The 23,390-nt window shown below is 39.1% G+C and overlaps 1 protein-coding gene across 7 annotated transcripts in view; it reads right to left on the minus strand.

Moving 5' to 3' along the window:
- The window catches only part of ppfia2 (PTPRF interacting protein alpha 2), a 107,047-nt gene extending 86,924 nt beyond the window's left edge, over window positions 1–20,123 (minus strand). For all 7 annotated transcript variants that reach the window (XR_015852006.1, XR_015852007.1, XM_088347413.1 and 4 more), the window contains exons 1-2: window positions 19,821–20,123; window positions 9,728–9,983 (exon numbers count right to left, since the gene is read on the minus strand). Coding sequence is in view for 5 of the 7 variants with exons in the window: in XM_088347413.1 (XP_088203539.1) it covers window positions 9,728–9,976 (249 nt within the window). In the remaining 2 variants the exon portion in view is untranslated. The remainder of the gene's footprint in view (window positions 1–9,727; window positions 9,984–19,820) is intronic.
- Between the last annotated feature and the right edge of the window lie 3,267 nt (window positions 20,124–23,390).

Genomic DNA, 23,390 nt, shown 5'->3' on the forward strand with positions numbered 1-23,390 from the left:
TATTATAATACCAGATTAGTTCTACGCATCTATGATGCCACTAATCACTAAATATCATTCAGACACTAATAATGACAATAGTAATAACAGTTATAATAGTAATGACAATGTAATTATTTGCTTAAACCATCCATTTGCAGTATCATTCAGACACCACATCAGGTCTAAGTGCCAGTATGATGCCTCAAAACGCATACGCCTTGCAACAGCCAGTCTCCTCCTTTTCCCTGACAAGAGTATGAGTTCATTATCGTTCATAAGCTTTAGAATATAAGTGTCTTTTAAGCATGGATTTAAACACTTTAACTGAGGTTACTAAACGAATCTGAGGGGAGAGCATTCCACAGCACTGGGGCCCAAATGCCAACACTCTGAAACCTGCATATTCCTTCTTGGTCTTGGAATCACTAGTAGACCTGCAGTTTCCGAGCAAAGGTTCAGAGTAGGAACATAGGGGGCAATTAAATCAGAAAGATGAGTATGAGTATTTTAGTGAAGGTAATGCTAAATGTGCTAAGCACTAGCCGACATTCACATCAATTATCCTTAACCCAATGTTTGGTGTTTGTTTTTATGGTTCAGCAGCCAAAAGCCTAAAAAGGCAAGGTTCTCAATCGCATCTGTTGTGACGTGAGCTGAAGCTAATCGACGCGTTCATGAGCTGCAAGACGAAAACGGTGCTAATTACAACCCCTTGGTATAGGAGATACATGCGATGTATCACGCTTGTCTCTGAAAAGGAAGTCAGGCTGCGATTATCTATCTCCAGTGCATCTGACATCAATTAATGACCACGTCCAGCTGGCAGCCCAGAAAACTCATTGACGTCAAAGAGGCAAAGATTTAATTATGCTAAAGATGACCCACAAAATTAGACTTATTTATTTATTTATTTATTTAATTTATTGTTGATCGGATGGACTTTGATGATCCGATTGAATAGTTGTTTTTTTAAATCAATAAATGAGATGTTGCTACAGTTACTCAATACTTGAGTAGCTTTTTTCCTTTGAGTACTTTTTTTACTTTTACTCTAATATTTGGATGATTACTTTTACTTCTGCTAGGGTCATATTATTCTGAAGTAACGGTGCTTTTACTTGAATAAAACGTTTTGGCTACTCTACCCACCACCTGCTATGCTAGCATATCCACAGGCTACGATCCTGAAAACGTTTATTTAGTTAATTTATATTGAAGATTGGCAAGAAAATCGCACACCCATCGCTATAGGCAGGTCATAGGGGGCCAAAACCCCCAAAAGGGCTTGTGCCACTCCACTGGAAGCCTGATCTGTTTTAATGGGTAAAAATAAATGCGTCCCAACACCTGATGCATTTGAGGGTACCCTAAGGAGCATGTCATGTAAAATAAATCCAAATGTCTTGACCTACAAGTATTTAAAAAATATATATATGTGATCATTCATATATTTTGGCTTATTCAAATCAATATTTTTTTTTTTTTTGTTTTTTTTTTTTAAATAAGCTTGTTTTTTTTGTGTTTTTTGTTTTTACTTGCAGGAGGCGCTAAATAATACACAATGTCCCATTAAAGGTATTCCTTTCTAAATATTTGTCATTTTTCACAAAAGGGGAGGACATTTTGTTTGTAATGGTATCGTTATTAGTTATCGATAGATACTCCAAATTTGGGTTTCAGCATCTGTCTAAAAATATCTTACAAGGGGTTGATGTTAAAAAGAAAACATTTTAACCTCACATCCGTTTAAAAAAAGACTCTTTGTATTGACCTAAGCTAAACTTTATCCTTTTATACAAAGCTTTTAATAAGAGAAGGAACAATACTTATTAATGCAAAGTAGTGAGTTATGACAAAGAACATTTTAAAAAAAGAGAGTATTTGTCCCTGCTATCCTCTACGCCAGTGTTTTTCCACCAATGTTATGGGCACATGAGTGTGCCGTGCGACCTTGTTTAGTGTGCAGCCGTAAGTCGCCCAACTTTCATCCATCCATTATCTGCACCGATTATCCTCGGTAGGGTTAAGGGGGTGCTGGAGCCCATCCCAGCTATCTTCGGGCAGTGGACAGAACTGATTGCGAACCATTCGCAGGCCACACAGAGACAGACAACTCACTCGCTCATTTACACCTAGGGACAATTTGGACTGACTAATTAACCTGATATGCTTGTTTTTGAAACGTGAAAGGAAACCCGAGTGCCCAGAGGAAACCCGGGCAGGCACGGGGAGAACATGCAGACTCCACACAGGAAGGTTTGATTCCATGACCTAAGAACTGTGCCGCACACGCACTAACCAGTGCGCTGCCGTGCTGCCCGCCGCTCAACTTTATTTTCTCAAAGTACATGCCATTGCTCAATATTGTTGCTTTCGTCCAGCGATCATCCGAGTAACTGTAAGTAGGTGGCAGCAGATTCCTTTTTTCTTTTTCTTTTTTTATGTACAAATCTGCTTATGAGGTAGTGTTTTATAAGCAATTTTGTTTAACGAAGTTATTGCAATACAGTCATAAAATATTTATCAATATCAATAAAGTTAAAATCTTGCACATAATTTTGCTGACTTAATATTAATTTTACAAAAAATGTTTTTTTAAGTTTAAAAAAAAATTAACTGACGGATTATTTTACTTAATTTAAGTAATTTTTATTTGATTTTTTCAAGAAAAACAAATATGTGTTTTAAAACATGTTGAAATAAAGTAAAATTACAGGCAAAAATATAATGATCTCATTTTACCACCTGAGCCACAGTGACCACAAATTATTTAAAAAAGGAAACGGTCAATTTAAGCAGCACAATAATCTAAATTAAAAAAAAAACATGAGGCTAATGATCGAAATACATTGTTAAAAATGTTTAATGAATAGTGGGCCTTGAGAACCTCTGATGAAAAAAGTGTGCCTTGCCTTTAAAAAAAAAAAGTCTGGAAACACTGCCCTACACCACACTCCCCTCATACTGCAAATTACATCATGTTTAGCGTTCATTGGAGGACCTTGTGAGGTTTTCACAAAAACATTTGTATAAATATGCCAAAGCAGCATAACATGTTTTGTATTTTTTTAATGAACTAACTTTGCTCCTTTGTTTCTCCAGGGCCCGTGATCTTTTACCTTAATCAGGCCATAACCTTTTCCGTCATATTGATTGGCAGTCTATGTCAGGATGCCGCTGGAAATAAAAGCTCACTCAAACGCTAAAACAATTGACGCTTGTCAGAAAAGAAAGGACTTTTTTTTTTTTTCTCTTTCCCCACCATTTTGGTCATGTGATGCCAAGCGAGCAGAGGCCAGCTGGCAGACCTAGAGGGGAAGGAGGAAGTAAAGTACAATCAGAATCCAGATTCTTCCCCTATCTCCAGGGAACTTCTCCCTGTCCCCCGTGAAAGCTCGAGGAGTGTTGCAGTCTACCTTGAGCTTCACATCAAAGGACGTTTTGAATCTTTAAAGCAGGGGTCGGAACTTTGTTGACCCAAAGAGCATATAGCAAAATGTTTAGATTTTTTTTCTTCCGTTTTTTTGGTGAACCACGCCGTATATTCTAGGGCGAATTTCAGCCAAACTCGCTCATGAGGTAAAATCACATTTCAGCCTATTTTATTTCACTGAGTGACGTTAGGTGAGTTGAAAAATACGAAATAAGGATAATGCCGGAGCCTATGAGCAATATCACCTTATATACAGCTTTAAATTTTTCTTAAGATTGTTGATTCTCATTTTGACCTTCATTTTTTACAAAAATCACAAAATACTGCAAATGAGAACACAGACATATTTACCTTCAGTGCAGACTGCGCTGGGCAGACAGCAGTGCGCTGTATACATAGTTCCGCCCACCACTATCGCTCACCCAATTGAATTGCTCTGTGTGCTTGGCTGGTGTTTCAGGCTGATAAGATTTTGTTTTTGTGGGTTTTTATTAATTGTCTTAAGAAGGAAGCTAGATTGTTTAATGAGCTTCCATTTAAATAATTCCTTGGGGTCTGTTGATGTGAAACCATAACTGTAAACTGTACAGGGGAGTATGCTCTTTATATACTGTACTGAACCATTGGTGATACTGGCATTACGCCAGCTATGCACACTACAGACTTGTCTCTGTGCCTTCTGTTTTGAAATGCTACAAATGAGATTAGCATGAGAACAATTTTATCTCCAGGCTTTATGTACTCATGAAAAGAGACATATATGGCTCGCAAGCCATAGTTTTCCGACCCCTGCTCTAAAGGGACTGTGTGTAATGATATTTATTGCCACCGAGTGTTATGCAAACTTTCATCCAGTAAAAAAAATAAAAAATGATTTGAATTTTGTTAGTTTGGATCCTTTAACCGCCAGGACGATGGGAGCACTATTTCCTGTGGTGTATCTTGGGCAATTACAGCCTGGTGGTGCCCATCCCTCTTCAGGCTGACATATATTTTCACCCGGTCTTGAGACGAATACAAATTTTGCGTACTGTGATTTTTGTTGTTGTTTTAATTCATATATAAAAATGAACATCAGTATGATAGTTATGGTATTATTGCCTAATATTCGAATCAGTTTTTTTTGTTGTTTTTTTTAACTAAATGAAAGGTTTTTTTTGTTTGTTTTTTTTGTATGGTTGGAGGCACTAAATATCACACACCGCCCCTGTAAGATTTGCTCTAGCAAATTCAGCACACGTATCCATATCGCAATAATATTCAAGTAGGACTTTATTTCCATTTCGCAGTCATGAATCTTTATGCGCGGTTTATATGCCCGGATGAAAAGGTCAGTCGTCGGACCAACCGGGAATCTGAATGTCACGGTTAGGAAACGCCTGTTAACAGGATGATTTTATCTCCCTGAGGTTTGAATATCAGCCGAGGCACATATGGCATTTCCAGCCAAAATGAAGGACCTTAAAGGGACACTGTGTAATATGTGACCACTACATTTTGTGGTCTTGTATAGTGTAACAATAAACCAGTCTTACAAAACCAGAAAGAGGAATACTGATCATAAAGACTCAGTGACCAAACCGCACAATTTTTCTTATAATTCTTTTGCCCAGACTTTTGCAATGTTTTTGGTCTTAGCGGGTACCATTAGTGGGAAGATGGTGGACAATTTTGTCTGCTTCTCCTAGGTGAGCCTCATGTTGGTAAAGTAATTGCAAATTTCTTGTCCTAAGACTTCAAGACTACTTAAAAAAACACGTTCATATGATAGTTCATGTTTTTTTGCTTATAAATAAAATCAATATCGTTTTTTTTTTTTTTTCAGTGAATTAAGTTTTGCTTGTGCTTAAAATGCAATTCTCACTTAAAAATGGATTTCCTTGCCGTTTCTTTTCTTGAATTTTGTTCATCTGTCCAAGCCACTTTTTATTAAATTCTGTAAATTCCCAAGCACATTAAAATGCAATTATTTTATTTCATTTTGAAAATTCAGATGGGGTCAAAAACGTACATATCCAAACACTCACTGGGTTGCTTTCTACAAACTAACCCTATCATTATGATGTTGATTTTTGACAAAATTACCACTTTTGATGAGTCTTTTTGTACACTAAAAATAATTTTAGGGTGCTTACTTTAAACAAAAATACTTTTTTTGTTTTTGTTGGTACAAAAGAACTAACGTTTTGGAATTTCATATAGAATGAGTTTGTTTTGGGGCTTGTTTTCAATAAACAAGATGTTGTTTGAGATAAAAACACTTTAATTTCATTTTTTCTTAATAAAATAATAAAATTTTGGGGCTATTTAAAAATGTTACGTATCAGCGCCTTCTAATGGTGAAAAAAGTGTTCATTAAAATATTGATTTGAAGAATGATGTGTGTGTGTGTGTGGTTGCACTACACAGTAGTGGTCAAATGGTACTCAGTGTTCACTTTTATCCCAAATTAACCTCTGTTTATTCACGGACAAAGCCTTCAAAATAAAGCTGTAGACTAAAATACTAGTGTCTCCTAATTTTCTTGTTGTGGATTTGCAAAAGCCTTTTGGAAAAATCTGTAGTTATTTTTAAGGGGAGAAAAGTCGTACTCTAAGGCGCAAAGATGTAGTAGTAGTGTTGGTTAGTATGTGAGTTTTGTATTTTCCTATTTCATTTTGACTCACAGAATGCTCTCCCAGTATAAAAGATATAGTCAGCTATTTTGACCCTGCACTCCTTAATTTGCAGCAATTGTTCCGTAGATCAACCAGTTCAGGGTGTACCCTGCCCACTGCCCGAAGATGGCTAAGATGGGCTCCAGCACACCCGCGACTCTACTGAGGATAGATGGTGCAGATAATGGATGGCTGTTCCGTAGCTCATTTGGGCCCAGAATGTTATTTAATAACCTTCGTTTCCTTCGCCTGACCCGTCGGCTTTTCAGATTACCCTTTTAAGATGCCTTTGGTTCACTATTGTCCCCAAAGTTTTTCTTTTGAGGTTGAAAGATTGCAATATTTAATGGGCCAAAATTGTGACACAAACGAGTAAACGGATGCACCACTTGGTGCCTTTTGAAATCTGTATTCATGATTTCCAGAGTAGGAGGGAGGGGGCTGGAGCGTGAGCCTCTCGCAAGGCCTTTGGTAGGCCCCCCTCCCCCTTCTAGTACAGTAGAGCGCTCATCAGAGCCTGCGACAGCGTGATATCATACAAACTCGCCTCAGCTGCGCTCCGCAACAGTGCCTTTATTTCACCCGCCGGGGTGCGCAGCGACATTTGCAAAGCTCCGTCGCCATGACGCTGGGTTCGAGCCGGGACAACCCGGTAAAGAGAATACCACCTTCGGGGACACTCAAGCAATTGAGTGGTACCTCTTTATACGAGCCTAATTCGTTCCAGGATCAGACTTATAACTCAAATTTATTGTATTAAGAGCCTATTTTCCCTGTATGAAATAATAAAAAACTAATTGGTTCATGCTTGTCTTCCCAAATGAACCCTTAATAGGTATAATGTTGGGTTTTTGGGGTGGAAAGGGAACAGGAACTGAGGCAGGGGTGCTTAAAATAAGAATGATATTGAACAACAAAACCATGAACAAAGTAACATGAACAACATGAACAAAACCACCGAATGTCATAAAAAAAACAAAGCTCACCATATCCAAACCCGAAATGGAGATGCAAGGAACAAAGTAACAAACAATGGGTGACAAAAACAATATGTCCAAACAAAACAAAACCTCAAATGATCCAAACCAGAAACAAAAGCTAAAATGGAAAAGCAATGAACCAAGTAACAAACAAGTAGGCAACTGGTTTACCATCCAACTGTCCAAAAAAGAAACAAAAAAACACAAACCTGGCGTGGCAGTGGATTTGCAACTGACCCGACCCCAGTGATTGCTTACCTGTAACAATACGTTTTCTTATCTTATGGTTTTTTTGTTTGTTTTTTTGATCATTTCAAATAGTCTACGCTGTATATTATGTGTAATGGGGGAAAAAATGGTTTTTGTCTCATTTCAGCTCAAATCGAGATTGTCTCGGACTCTGGTAGCAGACATCATCATCGTAGAAAATAAATACTGTCATTGTATTTTGCATAGTTTGTCTTGCTGTGATTAAATGTGAGCCGCATTGTGTTTGTTGGTTTATTATCGCTTAAAAAGGAGAATTATAACCATTGAAAGAGAACGCAATTGGCTGAGGTTGACACATATGAGATTGACTGTTTATTATACATAAGCACTTACTACACACTTAAAATTAAGGTTACTTCAACTAAATGAATGTACAGTACACCAATTTTTTTACGGCATCGTTTTTTTGCCAGTGGTAGTTTGCATGGGCAAACTAGGACTTGTTGATGCTGGTGGTGAGCCGTCACGAGTAGTAAGCATGTTGGCCTGTGGGAATGCTTGTGACCTGGATTTTTGCCCCAAGCAAAAATAAGTAAGTAAATAAACTCTTACAGTGGTACCTCTATTTATGAATTTAATAGGTTCCAGCAGTGACGTTGTATAAATAAGTAAATTGAAACACGTTTTCCTATTTAAAATGAATTCAAACGGGATTAATCAATTTTCCCAGGTCATCAAATGCAACCAAACCCCCATTAAATCAACTGCAACTGCCCTGTAGGTACACTAATATTCAATGTTCATAACCATACCACATAGTATAAATAAGACAATAAATATGGCTAAAGATTTTTTTTTTTTTAATTACTGAATACTACTAAGCTTTTTTTTTTTAATTATTATTATCCAAGCACAGCTACAAAAAAAAAAACGACTAATTGAAAATGATCAAATGTAAAATGTCAGTTATAGGTCTTGTATTGCTTTTTCACACAGCCAGTTCAGTCGCTGGGCGCATAAACTTGCAATCCAGCCATTGTTGTTTCTGGTTAGATCTAGAATGCTTTTAAAATGACTCAGTTATTATTGAACATCTCCCTTGATTGTCTACTTTTGGATTCATAGGGATTGCCTTTCATGTTTAAATCCTGCAGTTTTTCCCACTAGGCGAACGCTTCCTAATTTCTGCCATTGATAAAGAAAGTGATTGTGCCCCCAGCAAGCTTGTTTTCCAGTATCAAAATTATAAGATTTTCAATACCCTCATTTAGTGCTGTCCTACTGTTTCATAAAATAGTGATGCCTGACGCCACTGTTTTAGATTTTAGGATCTCTTTTTGTCTTTAGACGTTGAAGATCTTTGACATGCTTTACCCGCTTTCTCTCAGCAAATCTGCAACTTCAGCTCCACTTTGATATTGAGATTTAATTGCTTTCAATTATATTTATTTAATTTAGAATCTAATAATGCACTTGTTTGATACAGTCAAACGACATTTACTTACCTGTCAAGGAAAAATTGAAACACACAAGAAAAAAAGGACATTGTTGACACAAGCCATCCCAGTCTTGGAAAACGGGAATGTGGAAAATATGGTAGCAATCATGTAGTCATTGATCCATAAACGGTGTTAAACTACTTAACTTATGTAAATGATCATGAATTATTTTCATAGCATGTCGGAAATGAAATATTTTTTGCCCTTGCACCAAACAGTCTGTTGTGAAATATTTCCTTGGTTTACTTCATGGTAATCCAGAGGTATCTGGTTTTGAAGAGATTGTTGAGAAGTATGGCGGACTAGAAGACGTCTTGCCGTGAGAACTGGTGTTGAGCGTGATCGCCGGTCGGATTCACGAGAGTGATTTTGGAGCTAATGTAGTGTTCTATAGGTGGGAGGTGGGGTGTGACTTCAGTATGATCGGTTGACACTAGGCCAACCCATCCACAAGGGCGGTCTTTGTAATCCCTATCCTGTAATTGGAGACGACTGCCAATATTTTTCCTACAATATTTTGCTTTTCAATTTTAGGGAGCCAAGACTTTTTTTCGCTCCTCTTTTCGAAAGACCCTTGGCTGGAAACGTAATGAATGGGCAATGGTGAAAATGAAATTATCACTGGTGGTTGCAACCATTGAATTAACGGACATTTGGCAATTTGTTGCAGGGGAGTTGCAAGGGTATCACCTAACCGAAAAACAATGCAGGATGCCATTGGCGCGTACTTGCACGAAACTCTAGTGGTAGTGTGGCTGACTTCAGACACTGGAAACCTAATCATGTAATTTGGACGTCGCTTCAGATGCTGAAACATTTGTATGATGGGTCGATCATAAAAAAAAACGTACCACTTATTGAAATTCTCATATTTAGAGGTGCTTGTATAAAGATGCACCACTATATTTCAAAAGTGGGCACGGCGCTTATTAAAAACCAGGCCGTCTAAAACCTCTATAGTCCTACCTGCGGCAGGGCAGAGCTGAGCTGTCTCTGCAGTGAGTCTCGGTCGTAGATGACGTCCTGCAGGTGCTGCTGGGACAAACCCAAACTTTCCTGCGTTTCCCTCAGAGTGTCCAGAAGCCGGTCACGCTCGTCCAGCATGTTGACCATTAACTGCTCAAAGTGGGAGTCCGGGTCGGATGAACTGCTTTGCGAGCCGCGCTGGCTCAGCGCTGTGTCCTCGCTGATGGTGGGCATAACTTCGCACATCATTTTGACGCTACAGAAAACCGAAAAAAAATGATGAAAAATATTACTAAACAGACCAATTTCTGTAAATTAAACCCAGGGGTTTTCTTATTCTGACAGGTATGGAGGACTAATCCTGCCATTTGTGTAAATCAGGGGTGTCAATCTCATAGGAAGGGCAAAATGCTAGAAAAAAAAACATTTCTGCTAGGGCTGAACTAGTAAATCAATGGCATATAAAGTGGGCCTCAGGTAGAGAGGTGTTTTGGGAGGCTCAAAATTAAATTATGATTATAAAATGATTATGGAGGTCTTTTTTTTCCCGAAATTTCTTTTCACTAAGATAATCTCTTGTAGTGTTTATCAACTGTGGTTTTGTAAAAAAAAAGAAAAAAAAAGAGAGAGAGAGAAACAACAATTGAATTAATTTTCACTAGTTTATTTAAAAATAGCATGAGTGTAAAACGTTTTAAGTCTTTTTATTTGAACTTTTTCCATTAAAATGTTTATCTGAATATTGAATTTTGCCGTTTCATTGTATAATCGAAAGAAGTTAAAACCTCTGCAAAGACACCTGAGTTCTATTTTTTTTTCGTATTGCCTGAAACGGCGCATCCACAGCATTTAATCCAAGTAAAATAATGTTCAATGTTCTCTGGTTGACTAATGGTAGTCAGCAATAACAGCTACAGTTCGCCCTTTGCAAGTGGCGCCTATATTTAAAACTACAAGTCATTGTTTGATGTAATGAAGCTCATTTATCTCTTGTGCTTCTCTCAGCAATGTCTCACGGGCCACATACAGTGCATCCGGAAAGTATTCACAGCGCTTCACTTTTTCCACATTTTGTTATGTTACAGCCTCATTCCAAATTGTATTAATTTAATCTCTTATCTCAAAATTCTACACAAAATACTCCATTATGACAATGTGAAAAAGTTATTTTTTTTTTTTTACTTTTTTTGAATTTATTAAAAATACAAAAGTAAGAAATCACATTTACATAAGTATTCACAGCCTTTGCTTAATACTTTGTTGATCCACCTTTGGCAGCAAATACAGCCTCAAGTTTTTTCAAGATGATCCCACAAGTTTAGCACACCTATCTTTAGGCAGTTTTGCCCATTCTTCTTTGCAATAAATCTCAAGCTCAATCAGGTTGGATGGGAGACGTTTGTGCACAGCCATTTTCAGATCTCTCCAGAGATATTCGATTGGATTCAAGTCTGGACTCTGGCTGGGCCACTCTAGGACATTCACGGAGTGGTTCTTAAGCCAATCTTTTGAGATCTTGGCTGTGTGCTTTGGGTCGTTGTCCTGCTGAAAAATGAACCTTCGCCCCAGCCTGAGGTCAAGAGCGCTCTGGAGCAGGTTTTCATCCAGGATATCTCTATATATTGCTGCATTCATTTTTCCTTCTATCCTGACTAGTCTGCCAGTTCCTGCTGCTGAAAAACATCCCCACTGCATGATGCTGCCACCACCATGCTTCACTGTAGGGATGGTATTGGCCTGGTGATGAGCGGTGCCTGGTTTCCTCCAAACATGGCGCCTGGCATTCACACCAAAGAGTTCAATCTTTGTCTCATCAGACCAGATAATTTTGTTTCTCATGGTCTAAGAGTCATTCAGGTGCTTTTCCATGTTCCTTTTACTAAGGAGTGGCTTTCGTCTGGCCACTCTACCATACAGGCCTGATTGGTGGATTGCTTCTGGAAGGCTCTCCTCTCTCCACAGGGGAACGCTGGAGCTCTGACAGAGTGATCATCGGGTTCTTGGTCACCTCCCTGACTAAGGCCCTTCTTCCCCGATCGCTCAGTTTAGAAGGCCGGCCAGCTCTAGGAAGAGTCCTGGTGGTTCCAAATGTCTTCCATTTACGAATAATGGAGGCCACTGTGCTCATTGGGACCTTCAAAGCAGCAGAAATTTTTCTGTATCCTTCCCCAGATTTGTGCCTCAAGACAATCCTGTCTCGCAGGTCTACAGACAGTTCTTTTGACTTCATGCTTGGTGTTTGTGCTCTGACATGCACACTCAACTGTGGGACCTTATATAGACAGGTGTGTACCTTTCCAAATCATGTCCAATCAACTGAATTTACTGCAGGTGGACTCCAATTAAGCTGTAGAAAGATCTCAAGGATGATCAGTGGAAAAAAGATGCACCTGAGCTCAATTTTGAGCTTCATGGTAAAGGCTGTGAATACTTATGTAAATGTGATTTCTTAGTTTTGTATTTTTAAAAAAATCAAAAAAAGTAAAAAAAAAATAAATAACTTTTTCACATTGTCATAATGGAGTATTTTGTGTAGAATTTTGAGATAAGAGATTAAATTAATACAATTTGGAATGAGGCTGTAACATAACAAAATGTGGAAAAAGTGAAGCGCTGTGAATACTTTCCGGATGCACTGTAAAACGAATTAACGGGCCACATTTGGCCTGCGGCCCACATATTACACATATATAAATAAATAGCAAACATATACAGTGGAACCCCGGTTTTCGAACGCCTCTCAGTTAGTACAAATCTGAGTCCGACCACAAATTTCGAGCAATTCTTGCTTCGCTGTTCGGTCAAAAAATCGGAGTTCGAACGCTGGTAATGCGTGAGTGCGTACGCTAGGATGCGATGCTGAGCAGGATTGGGCCTGGTTAGTACTTGGATGGTGCTGTAAAACATTTTTGGGGGGGCACACGCTCTGCTGCGACAACATGACTGTACCCCTCTGGTATAGTTGGTGAAAATGAATTTCCCTAAAAGGATTAAATAAATTGAACCATCAATACTTTTCTTTATCTTTTTAGGCTTGACTTATTTCACATGCTTAAAATGATGAAGGCTATTGTGTATATCTTTCTGTCTAAAGGTCATAAAAGAGAGATGGTTTAAAGTTTTCTGGCTAGATTCACTTACCGCTCAAAATACGTACAACTTTGACCACGTTGCCTCATTTTGAGATATAAATAGAATCTATAGGTTTTTTTTTTTTGTTTTGTTTTGTTTTTTTAAGTAATTTGGCTCCCAACAAGCCTAAAAACTCTGCACTCAAAGCATGTCTCGCAATCAGACAAATTGGGCAGCAGCCTTTCAAGCTAGCGGTAGCTGGACTGTCATGTATAGTATGATTAGTACGGACAGCGTGTCCATCGAGGCTCACAAGCGTACTTATTCAAAACCCAAGAGGCAGCGCGAGAAAAGCTTATGGCCTACATTTAGCTCACAGGAAATAAATACATTTTGGGAATTGTAACAAAACTAATTTGACAATGATGTACCTAGGAAACTGTGTTTGAATATAGACCGCGCACCGTCCCCACTTCTGGCTGGGGTATAATGTCGGGCCTATGACCCAGCAGGTTCTGGCAAGATTGTGAGGCTCTTCAGCCGCCATCCGCTAACGTTTAAATGTGAGGGCAGGCCAGCTCACAGACTGCTAATGAATCCTGAATAGAGGCCTGTGATTGGTGGATGGGCCATACAATCAGATGGACACACTATTGGTGTTTAAGGTCTCCTTGGACAAGCGCTGTTAATAGATGTTTTTCTGCTACACGGCATATGCAATCACCCTTTGTCCGGTTGCCACTGCCGCCATGATGGCCTCTTAAATCATCTGCACGATCTCTGAAGAATCAATAGACAGTCATTGAGGGACTCCATGAGCTAGTGCACTAAAATAGTAAAGATGTCCTGAAAGCACTTCCGAATGCGGATCACATGTAAATACTGCACCTTGCTACCATCCTCGGCCAAATAAACCAGCATGCCACATCCAATTTCATCAATCACCTCCTGTTAATCATGTAATGACGCAAACATTTGTGCGTCAAGATAAGAGGTGCTACAAAAAAGACACTCCGGCCTCAAGTGTACATCAAAAGGGAATTTGTGTGCCTCGCTGCAGCTTTGGAGATAAGCGGTGAGAAAACAACGCAGAGTCGGACATTCTTTAATGGAGCTTAGACAAAAAGATGTTGGAGCAGTATGCAAAAACACTGACGGCGCATTAGACTGGCAGCAGAAGAAGTATGTTGAGATAAAAATGCTAATTAAAGGGCTCTAAACCATCAGTCAGTCTTTTACTATCAATGAAAAAAAACACAGGTGTTGTGTATAAAATGGACTATTTTTGATGGGTCAGATTAATCCTCCGTGTAAGAATTCAAACTTTAATTGTGTCTAAATTAGTTTTACCTGGTTATATCAGTATCAGAAATTATTTTCCCCCCATTTTATTAACACTCCACTTATTGAAACATAAATATTTTGTTTGTTTGTTGTACATGATTCAATTGTTTGTTTGTTTGTACATGATTCAGATTGAATCGTTTCTTGTACATGATTCAATTGTTTGTTTGTTTGTACATGATTCAAATTGAATCGTTTCTCCGGCGCCGTCACGAATGGCAGCCACTCCAGCAGCTCCCGTGTTATTTTCGATTGTTCTCAGTTATTTTCGATTGTTCTCAGCTTAGGGATGCTGCTGGAAAAGTGAATTTCCCTTCGGGGATGAATAAAGTATCTATCTATCTATCTATCTAAAGTTTCCCACATTAAAAAGGGGTTGCTGAGCTTCAGGCCCTTAGTTACTATTTCAGTATACTCAAAAGAATTACAAATGTTCTGCTGCCGAACATCTTTGGCATTGAGCAAGATATATCTAATAGAAAATCGAGGGATCATTGATAGTTTGCTGCCTAGATCTGCTGTGTTGATTTCACAACTTTTTAATAAAGATGAGCATAAGGAATCGAGTGGTCAACGTTTGATCGTGTACTGCCAAAAAAGGTTCACACTTTAAAGTTTGATATTCTAACATTGACATTGATGAGGGATAAACAAAAGTCTATCTCTCACACAAGGGAACATGTATTTATTAGAGGGGTCCAATATGCTGCCTAGGCGGCTACGTAACTGACACATTCTCAAACGAGATGCCAATGCTAATTGAAGGGGTTCCAAAGATTAGTCAGACTCTCAGTAAATGAAATACGGGATGTGAAATGAAATGAAAAGGTTCATTTTTGTCCGGTTTTGCCTCAAGGAGTTGTGTAACTCAAGCAAGATTAAGCTTATTACTTGAAACACTTGGATGAATGACCAGGAGATGAAGACAAGTCAATCTTGTCCACTAAAAAAAGAATTGTTCATTGTAAAGAGAATGATCTAAATAACTTTCTGCCTAGATGGGTTGCATGACTTTGACACATTCTCAAGATGACCAAAATAACATTTGCTAGTTCAAGATTGGAAAAGATTAGTCTGGTAACATGAAATGAGGGACGTGAAATTAAAATGCAACGGTCAATTTTTGTTAATTCCTGCCTTAAGGGGTTGTGAAACTTAAACACGATTTAGATAGTTAAACAGAATTAATAGAAGATGAACATGACTCAATCTTTCACACCGAGCGAGAGATGTTCCTTCATGTGAGAGATGTGAGGTGAAGGATCTAAATGGCATGCTGCCTAGATGGGCTGAATAACTTTGACACATTCTCAAACAAGATGACCAAAATGCCAACAGTAGTTGACTAAAAAAATCAGTCGGTCTTTCTGTAAAAAAACGACAGATGTAAAAGGAAAATCGAGAGTTTAATTTTGAAATCGCCCACTGCCTAAAGGGCTGCATCGGAAATATCAAGATAAAAAAATTTGGCCTGCAAAACATCCACCAATAAGCAAATAAAAACAGAAGGTCAGCAGGAATCAATCGGAGGTTTTTTGGCAGGCCCGTCAAGTCTGCCGCCTAAACGGACTGCGTGAGTCGGCAACATAAAGCGGCACTCTGTGTGATAATGGTAAGCTCATTAGGGATGAAACGCTCTGTGGCGTCCTTTCACAACACGGCAACATTAGCCACGTTGATGTTTTTTAAGAGTGTGTTTATGAATGGAGCTGCCCAGATTGCAGCGAGTGCTTCCATGATTCAAACACAAGCAGCATGCCAACAATGCAACCTGTTGCGTTAGATCCGTCTGAAACTAAACAAATTCTTTTGCTGGTTTTCAATCAAAGCTAACTGGCTGACATTCTTGTATTTATCTAATTGTGAGGACCGGAAATTTTAACCACGCATGCTCAAAACTTCTGACTTTTTCAGGGTCAATAATTGAGACTTTAATGTTTCTCTTCTTTTAAGGTAAAGGTTTGTGGTTTGTCAGTTATGATGGTGATTTTTATACTCTTTTAGCCCGTTACCCATACCCATCTACAGCGGGGAAAATAAGTATTTAGTCAACCACTAATTGTGCAAGTTCTCCCACTTTATATTGTATTAGATACTTCAATCATGAAAGGCAGAATGTGGAAAAAAACAAAATCACACTTTGATTTTTAAAGAATGTATGTGCAAATCTTTGGGGGGTAAATTATTTGGTCAATACCAAAAGTTCATCTCAATACTGTGTTATGTACCCTTTGTTGGCAATAACGGAGCCCAAACGGTTTGTGTAACTCTTCACAAGCTTTTCACACACTGTTGTTGGTATTTTGGCCCATTTCTTCATGCAGATCCTCTAGAGCACTGATGTTTTGGGGTTGTCGTTGGGCCACATAGACTGTCAACTCCCTGCATAGATTTTGTATGGGGTTGGGATCTTGAGACAGGCTAGGCCACTTCAGGACCTTGAAATGCTTCTTACGAAGCCACTCCTGTGTTGCCCTGGCTGTGTGTTTGGGATCATTGTCATGCTGACCCAGTCAGGTCTTATCTTCAATGCCTTTGCCCATGGAAGGAGATTTTCCCTCAAAATGTCTTGATACATAGCCGCATTAATTCTTTCCTATACACAGATCATTTGTTCTGGTCCATTTGCAGAAAAACAGCCCCAAAGACCATAACATATTCTCCCATACTCTCTAGCCCACTGCAGTGCACATCCCTGCCGCGGCGCCTTCTGTAGGTCGTTCGCTATGATCCTTGCTCTCTCTCACCAATATAATTTTGACGCCAAAGTGTGGGATCTTGTATGAAGCCCCAGATTGAGGGAGATTATCAGTGGTCTTGGATGTCTTCCATTTTCTAATAATTGCTCGCACAGTTGATTTCTTGACACCAACCGTTTTACCTACTGCAGATTCAGTCTTCCCAGCCTGTAGCAGGCAGGGTTGGGTAGGGTTACTTTAACTTGATTACTTTCGATTACTTTTGGATTACTCCAATACCAAATATGCTAATAAAATACAAAAGAAACTAAATATAAATAAAATTATTACTCACAACACGTGGTAAGCTTTCTCTCCTGGCTTTGATCACTTTGATCTCCGGCAAAACAAACATAAAATGCGACAGAAACAAAATGAAAATAAATCCAAACAGCTTGCCAACATCATTTTTGCCGTTCCATGTATTCCGTTACTCCCCAAGCCTGCACAAGATTTAGTAATTTTATTCATATTTAGTTTATTTTGTCTTTTATTAGCATATTTGGTTTTGGAGTAATCCAAAAGTATTTGAAAGTAATCGAGTTAAAGTAACCCTACCCAACCCTGGTAGCAGGTCTACAATTTTGTCCATGGTTTCGTTCGACAGCTCTTTGGTCTTAGCCATAGTGGAATGTGAATGACTAAGGTTGTAGACGTGTGTCTTTTATACAGATAATCTGTTAAAACAGGGGCCATAATTACAGGTAACTCTTTGACAGCCAGAAATCTTCCTTGATTGTAGGTGACCAGATATTTATTTTCCTCTTAAATTTGGAAATAAATTCTTTAAAAGTCAAACAATGTGGCATTTCTTCCACATTCTGTCTCTCATGGTTAAGATTTATCCATATAGACAATTACAGGCCTCTCTAATACTGTAGTTTCAAATAGGAGAGCTTGAACAATTGGTGGTTAACTAAATATTTTTTTGCCCCACTGTATTAGTGTCGTCATCAATACTATTATAAAATCCATTCCCTCCTCAAAAAAATGACTGATACTTAACCTTTAAAACCCTCAACTGCATGTGTCAAACTCATGGCCCGCAGGCCAAATGTGGCCAGCTGCATCATTTAATGTGATCAGCGAGACAATACGGAGATACACAAGAGAAAAATGAGACCCAATGAGCTGCCGTTTTAAATATGTCCATCGGATGTCACCAAAGCCATCAACTTCTGTTACTGTACTCACTGACTAGCATTAATCAACCAGTAAACGGTGAGGAAACCCACCCCGATTTTATTCTACTTAAAATAAAAGTCATGGCTGTGCTGTTTAGGGCAGTACGAAAAAGAGAAAAAAAAAACCTTCACTAGTGGTCTCTGTAGAAGTTTAAAGAATCTCCAGTTCCGGTCAAGTCATTTTTATTTGTATAGCCCTTAATCACAAAGAGTCTCAAAGGGCTTCTCAGGTTATTACACAGACTATTTTTTCAGACTATTATTACACCACCCCCTGATCTGGAACCAACATGAGGGTAAGGAAAAACTCAAAAACCTCAACATGAGGAAAATGAAGAAACCTTGAGAAGGGATATATGAAACAGCCAAGTTCCCATTTTACGGTAAACATTTCATTAAAAATAGACATGAAAAGCAGATTTTTAAAATGTTAATCATTTAAATAAGTGTTTTAAGCTGTTTTGTCACTTTCCAGTCTGCATCAGTTTTAACTCTTTTCCAGGAAATGGGATTTCTAACCGGCAAGATGCTTAGTGGTTGATTAAGCCTATTTTAGCTCAACTTCTAACGATTACAACCTGGTTACAACATATTAATAGAATGGTAAGTTGTAATTGACTGGTAGCACTTTGTTTTCAGTAACAAAAAGTAGCCCTCTGCTTCAAAAAGGTTGTTGACCCTTGCTTGCACTACACCATACAGCGTCTGAAACATACTGTCTAACTTCCGCATGACTGCACACATCAAAAAACTGCAAATCTAAAGGAAGAGCAGTGACATTATCAAATTGTTTCTTAAAGGCACAGCATGTTTGAAAGCAGGGAACTCTCCTCTGTAGACAAATGATTTAATGAAAATTGTATCAATTCCTAAAATATATATATATATATATATATATATATATATATATATATATATATACATATATGGCATTAAAACAGTAAATGGTGTGCTTTTTTTTGAGAGCCACGCCATGTATTTTAAAAACAAAATTCAACAAAACCGATAAACTTGCCCTGCAGACAAAAATTAATTTGTCAGCACATTTGATGATGATGTGATTATATCCATGAAAGTGCGCTATGTGCGCAGAGATCTGCCCACCCTTACTGCTAACCCAATCAAATTGCACTGTGTGCTGGACTGGTGTTTTAGGGTGTTTACAGTTTGTTCTTTGGGTTTTCATCAAAAACCGTCTCGAGTGAACATAGATTGTTAAATAAGATTCGATATAAAGAATCATTTCGAGAAGTACAGCCAAAACGGGGTTTGTTGGTGTGACATCATGAGTGTAAACCTGTATCAAGTTAAAACTCTTCCCTTTACATACCGGACCGAACCTCTTAACACTGTTTCAGTTCGTCTGTCGTCCTTATTTGATCTTATAGACTGATGGACTTATGAAAAGAGCATAACTGGCCCACGAGCCCTACATTCCTGACCCCTGGTGTACATGCTCATTCATTAAACCAGCCTGACAGCAGTGTGCGCGTGCATGTGATCGTAAAGATGACGTCTACTGTTCGCCTGCTGCCATTTACCCTCTAGTGCACGTCAGTGTTTGCTTATTGTGTGCTAGTGCGTATGCTCATTCATTCAACTACGCGTGTGTGAGTTGAGTAGCTCGCTTGGCTATTGTCTCAAGTGCATTACATCATGCCAGCCAACCACCCCCCCCTTTTTTTTTTTCCTGGCAATGTCAGGCGCACACTCGCTCACAATCACCTTGGCGATGTAGGTCAGAAGCACGCTTACCTTTTCCCTGTACGCGCTCACTGCGCCGACGCTCCGCTTATCTGCATCTTGCGCACTCGCCTCGCGAATGGTGGTGTGTTTGGGGGTTAAGGTGGACCAAAAATGGAGCGAAAAAAGTCCTAGCCTGGCCTCAATGACACGTCCGTGCAGCCCCCAGAAGGTGCGGCCGGCGCACTTCCACCGCCGCCGCCTTCTTCAGCATCATAAACATCCTCATCCTCAGCAGCATCATCACGGCCGGGAGCGACGAGCCCACGTCGACATATTACCGGCGTTGGCTCGTGGAGAAGAAGAGCTCCAGGAAAAAGAAGATGGGAAGAGGAGGAGCAGGAAGGATGGGAGAAACCATTCAGGAAGACGTGCAGGGGGAGGGAGTCTTGCAGTTGCAGCTGTGATTATCATCTTCTTTGGGGTTGTGGGCCAATCATAGATGGAAACTCATTTTTAGGGATGGATAATTTGGGTCATTGCCAATCCACCACACCAGCAATGAAAATGCACCCTCAATGAGGGTGAGGTCAACTTTTGGGGTTTCTGATCCAGGGGAGTGGGGCTCGCATTGGTGTTCAAACATCATGCCTGTCAACCTCAGCCCAGTGTTTCCCTCATTTTTTTTTGTCATGTCTTCTATTAACAGATAATTGACCTTAAAAACACAACACAGCGCCTATTTGCTCACAGCAATACAAACTAAAACAAAAACAAAGGTACTAGGATTATTGTCTAAACAAGTTTGTTTTATTCACTAATAAACAACACAAACAATTCTTTCAGCATCTTTCTTAGTTTTTCCACTACTAAAACGATCCCGATTTGAGCATTTATCTCCCCTCTACAAAAATTCGAAATGGTCAAAAAACATATAAAATGCAGGATAACGACTTAATTGACAGGTATGAAACACACATGTATGCCCACATACAGTAAAAGAAATGAGTATTTGAACACCCTGCTATTTTGCTACTTCTCCCAGTTAGAAATAATGGAGGGGTCTGAAATTTTCATCGTAGGTGAATGTCTACTGTGAGAGAGATTAAACTAAATTTAAAAAAATTAGAAATCACAAGGCATGATATATAACGATTTATTTGTGTGATATAGCTGCAAATATGTATTTTAACACCTGAGAAAAAGGAATTTTAATATTTGGTACAGTAGCCTTTGTTTGGTATTAGAGAGGTCAAAAGTTCCCTGTAGTTTTTCACCAGGTTTGCACACACTACAGCAGTGATCTTGGCCCACTCCTCCACAAAGATCTTCTCTAGAGCAGTCAGGTTTCTGAGCTGATGCTGAGAAACCCGGAGTTTGAACTCCCTCCGAAGATTTTCAATTACGTTCAGGTCTGGAGACGGGCTGGGCCATGTTAGCACCTTGATTTGCTTTTTACGGAGTCACTCCTTGGTTTTCCTGGCTGTGTGCTTCGGGTTGTTGTTGTGTTGGAAGACTCAGCCACGACCCATCTTCAATGCTTTGACTGAGGGAAGTCGATTGTTCCTCAAAATCTCACAATACACGGCACCAGTCATCCTGTCTTTAATGCAGTGCACTCGTCCTGTCCCATGTGCAGAAAAACACCCTCAAGCATGATGTTAGGACCCTCATGCTTCACAGTAGGGATGGTGTTCTTCGGATTGTACTCTTCATTCTTCTTCCTCCAAACACGCTTAGTGGAATTATAACCAAAAAGTCCCATTTTGATCTCATCTAACAGAACCTTATCCCTCTGTATCATCTAAATGGTCACATGCGAACTTAAGACGGGCCTTGACATGTGCTAGTTTAAACAGGGGAACCTTTCGTGCCATGCGATTTTAAACCATGACGTCTTAGTGTATTACCTACAGTAACCTTGAAAACGTTGGTTCCAGCTCTTTTCAGGTCATTGAACAACTCCTGTCGTGTAGTTCCGGGCTGATTCCTCACCTTTCTTGGAATCATTTCGACCCGACGGGGTAATATCTTGTATGGGGTTCCACTCCAATTGAGTTCTATTGTTGTTTTGACCAATTTTTTTTAGTTACTTGATGATTTTGTTATTAAATGCCATTGTTTTTGAGCACCATGACATGCTTCTTGCTACCTGCATTCGGATCCATCGCAAGACCATAACAGATTTTTGAATGAATGATGTTTAGCTTCTTCCATTTTCTAATGATTGCTCCAACAGTGGACCTTTTTTCACCAAGCTGTTTGGCAATTGCTCCGTAGCCCTTCCCTACCTTGTGGAGGTGCACAATTCTGTCTCTGGTGTCTTTGGACCGCTCTTTGGTCTTAGCCATGGTGCAATTTAAAGATTTACTGATCGTATGGGGTGAACAGGTGTCTTTATGCAGCTAACAACCTGAAACGGGTGCATCTTATTCAGGATGATACTTGGAGTGCAGGTGGACTTCTAATGGGCGGACTAACAGGTCTTTCAGGGTCAGAATTCTAGGTGATTCACAGGTGTTCGAATACTTATTTGCAGCTATATCACACAAACAAATCTTCAAAATCATGCATTGTGATATCTAGATTTTTATTTTTAGTTTATCCCTTTCACAGTGGACGTGCACCTACGATGAAAATTTCAGACCCCTCCATGATTTCTTAGTGGGAGAAATATCAAAATAGCAGGGTGTTCAAAAACTCACTTTCTTCACTGTATGTCCATTTCTTACTTTTGAATTATCGATGAAAAAAAAAAAAACAACTTACTAATTTTACCAATAAAAAATAAGACTAAAAGAGAGTTGGGAGAAACCATTTAGGCACACGTGCAGGAGGCTCAGGGTCTTAAAGTTGCAGCTGTGGTTTTCATCTCCTCAAGGAGATATAGGTCAATCTGAAGGAAGGGGACTCCTTATTATGCACACCTAATCGCAAATCCATCACACCAACAATACAAACTGCCTGGATGGGAGTGACACTTTTGGGATGTTTGATCTAGTATCAGGGGCTTGCACAGGTTGTACGAACACCATACCTGTCAATTTCAACCGATTGCTCCACTTATTGATTCCAATCCCCCCTTTTAAGCCATAATAAACCTTACAAACACAATCCAGCACCTATTTACTCACAGCAATACAGACCATGTAGAATATGAACAAAGGTTATTTGTAGAAACAGCTATCCACCCGTTTTCTGACCCGCTTATTCTCACTAGCCTCGCAGGGGTGCTGGAGCCTATACCTATTTTGTAAACAAGTTTATTTTATTTACCAAATAAACACAAGCCATCATTTCATCTTTTTTTTGTGTTTTCCGAACTAAAATGATCAGGATAAGAGTTGAAATGGGCAAGACAAGATCGGTCTAACAAAAAACAACAATTTAGTAAACATAAAGATATAAAATTGTAATTTCTTGTGAAGAATCAACAATAAGTGGGACACAATCATGAAGTGGATCATACTTTATTGGATATTTTACACTTTTTTAACAAATAAAAAAAAACTAAGTTGATGTGCAAAATTATTCACCCCCTTTCAGTGCAGCAAACTCACAGAAGTTCAGTGAGGATCTCTGAATGATTCAATGTTGATATAAATGACTAACCTTCGTGTAATCAAGTCTCTATATAAATGC

Source organism: Urocampus carinirostris, chromosome 11 (assembly GCF_059441175.1).
Source record: "Urocampus carinirostris isolate Australia breed hairy pipefish chromosome 11, RoL_Ucar_1.0, whole genome shotgun sequence".
In the NCBI taxonomy this organism is placed as follows: Eukaryota; Metazoa; Chordata; class Actinopteri; order Syngnathiformes; family Syngnathidae; genus Urocampus; species Urocampus carinirostris.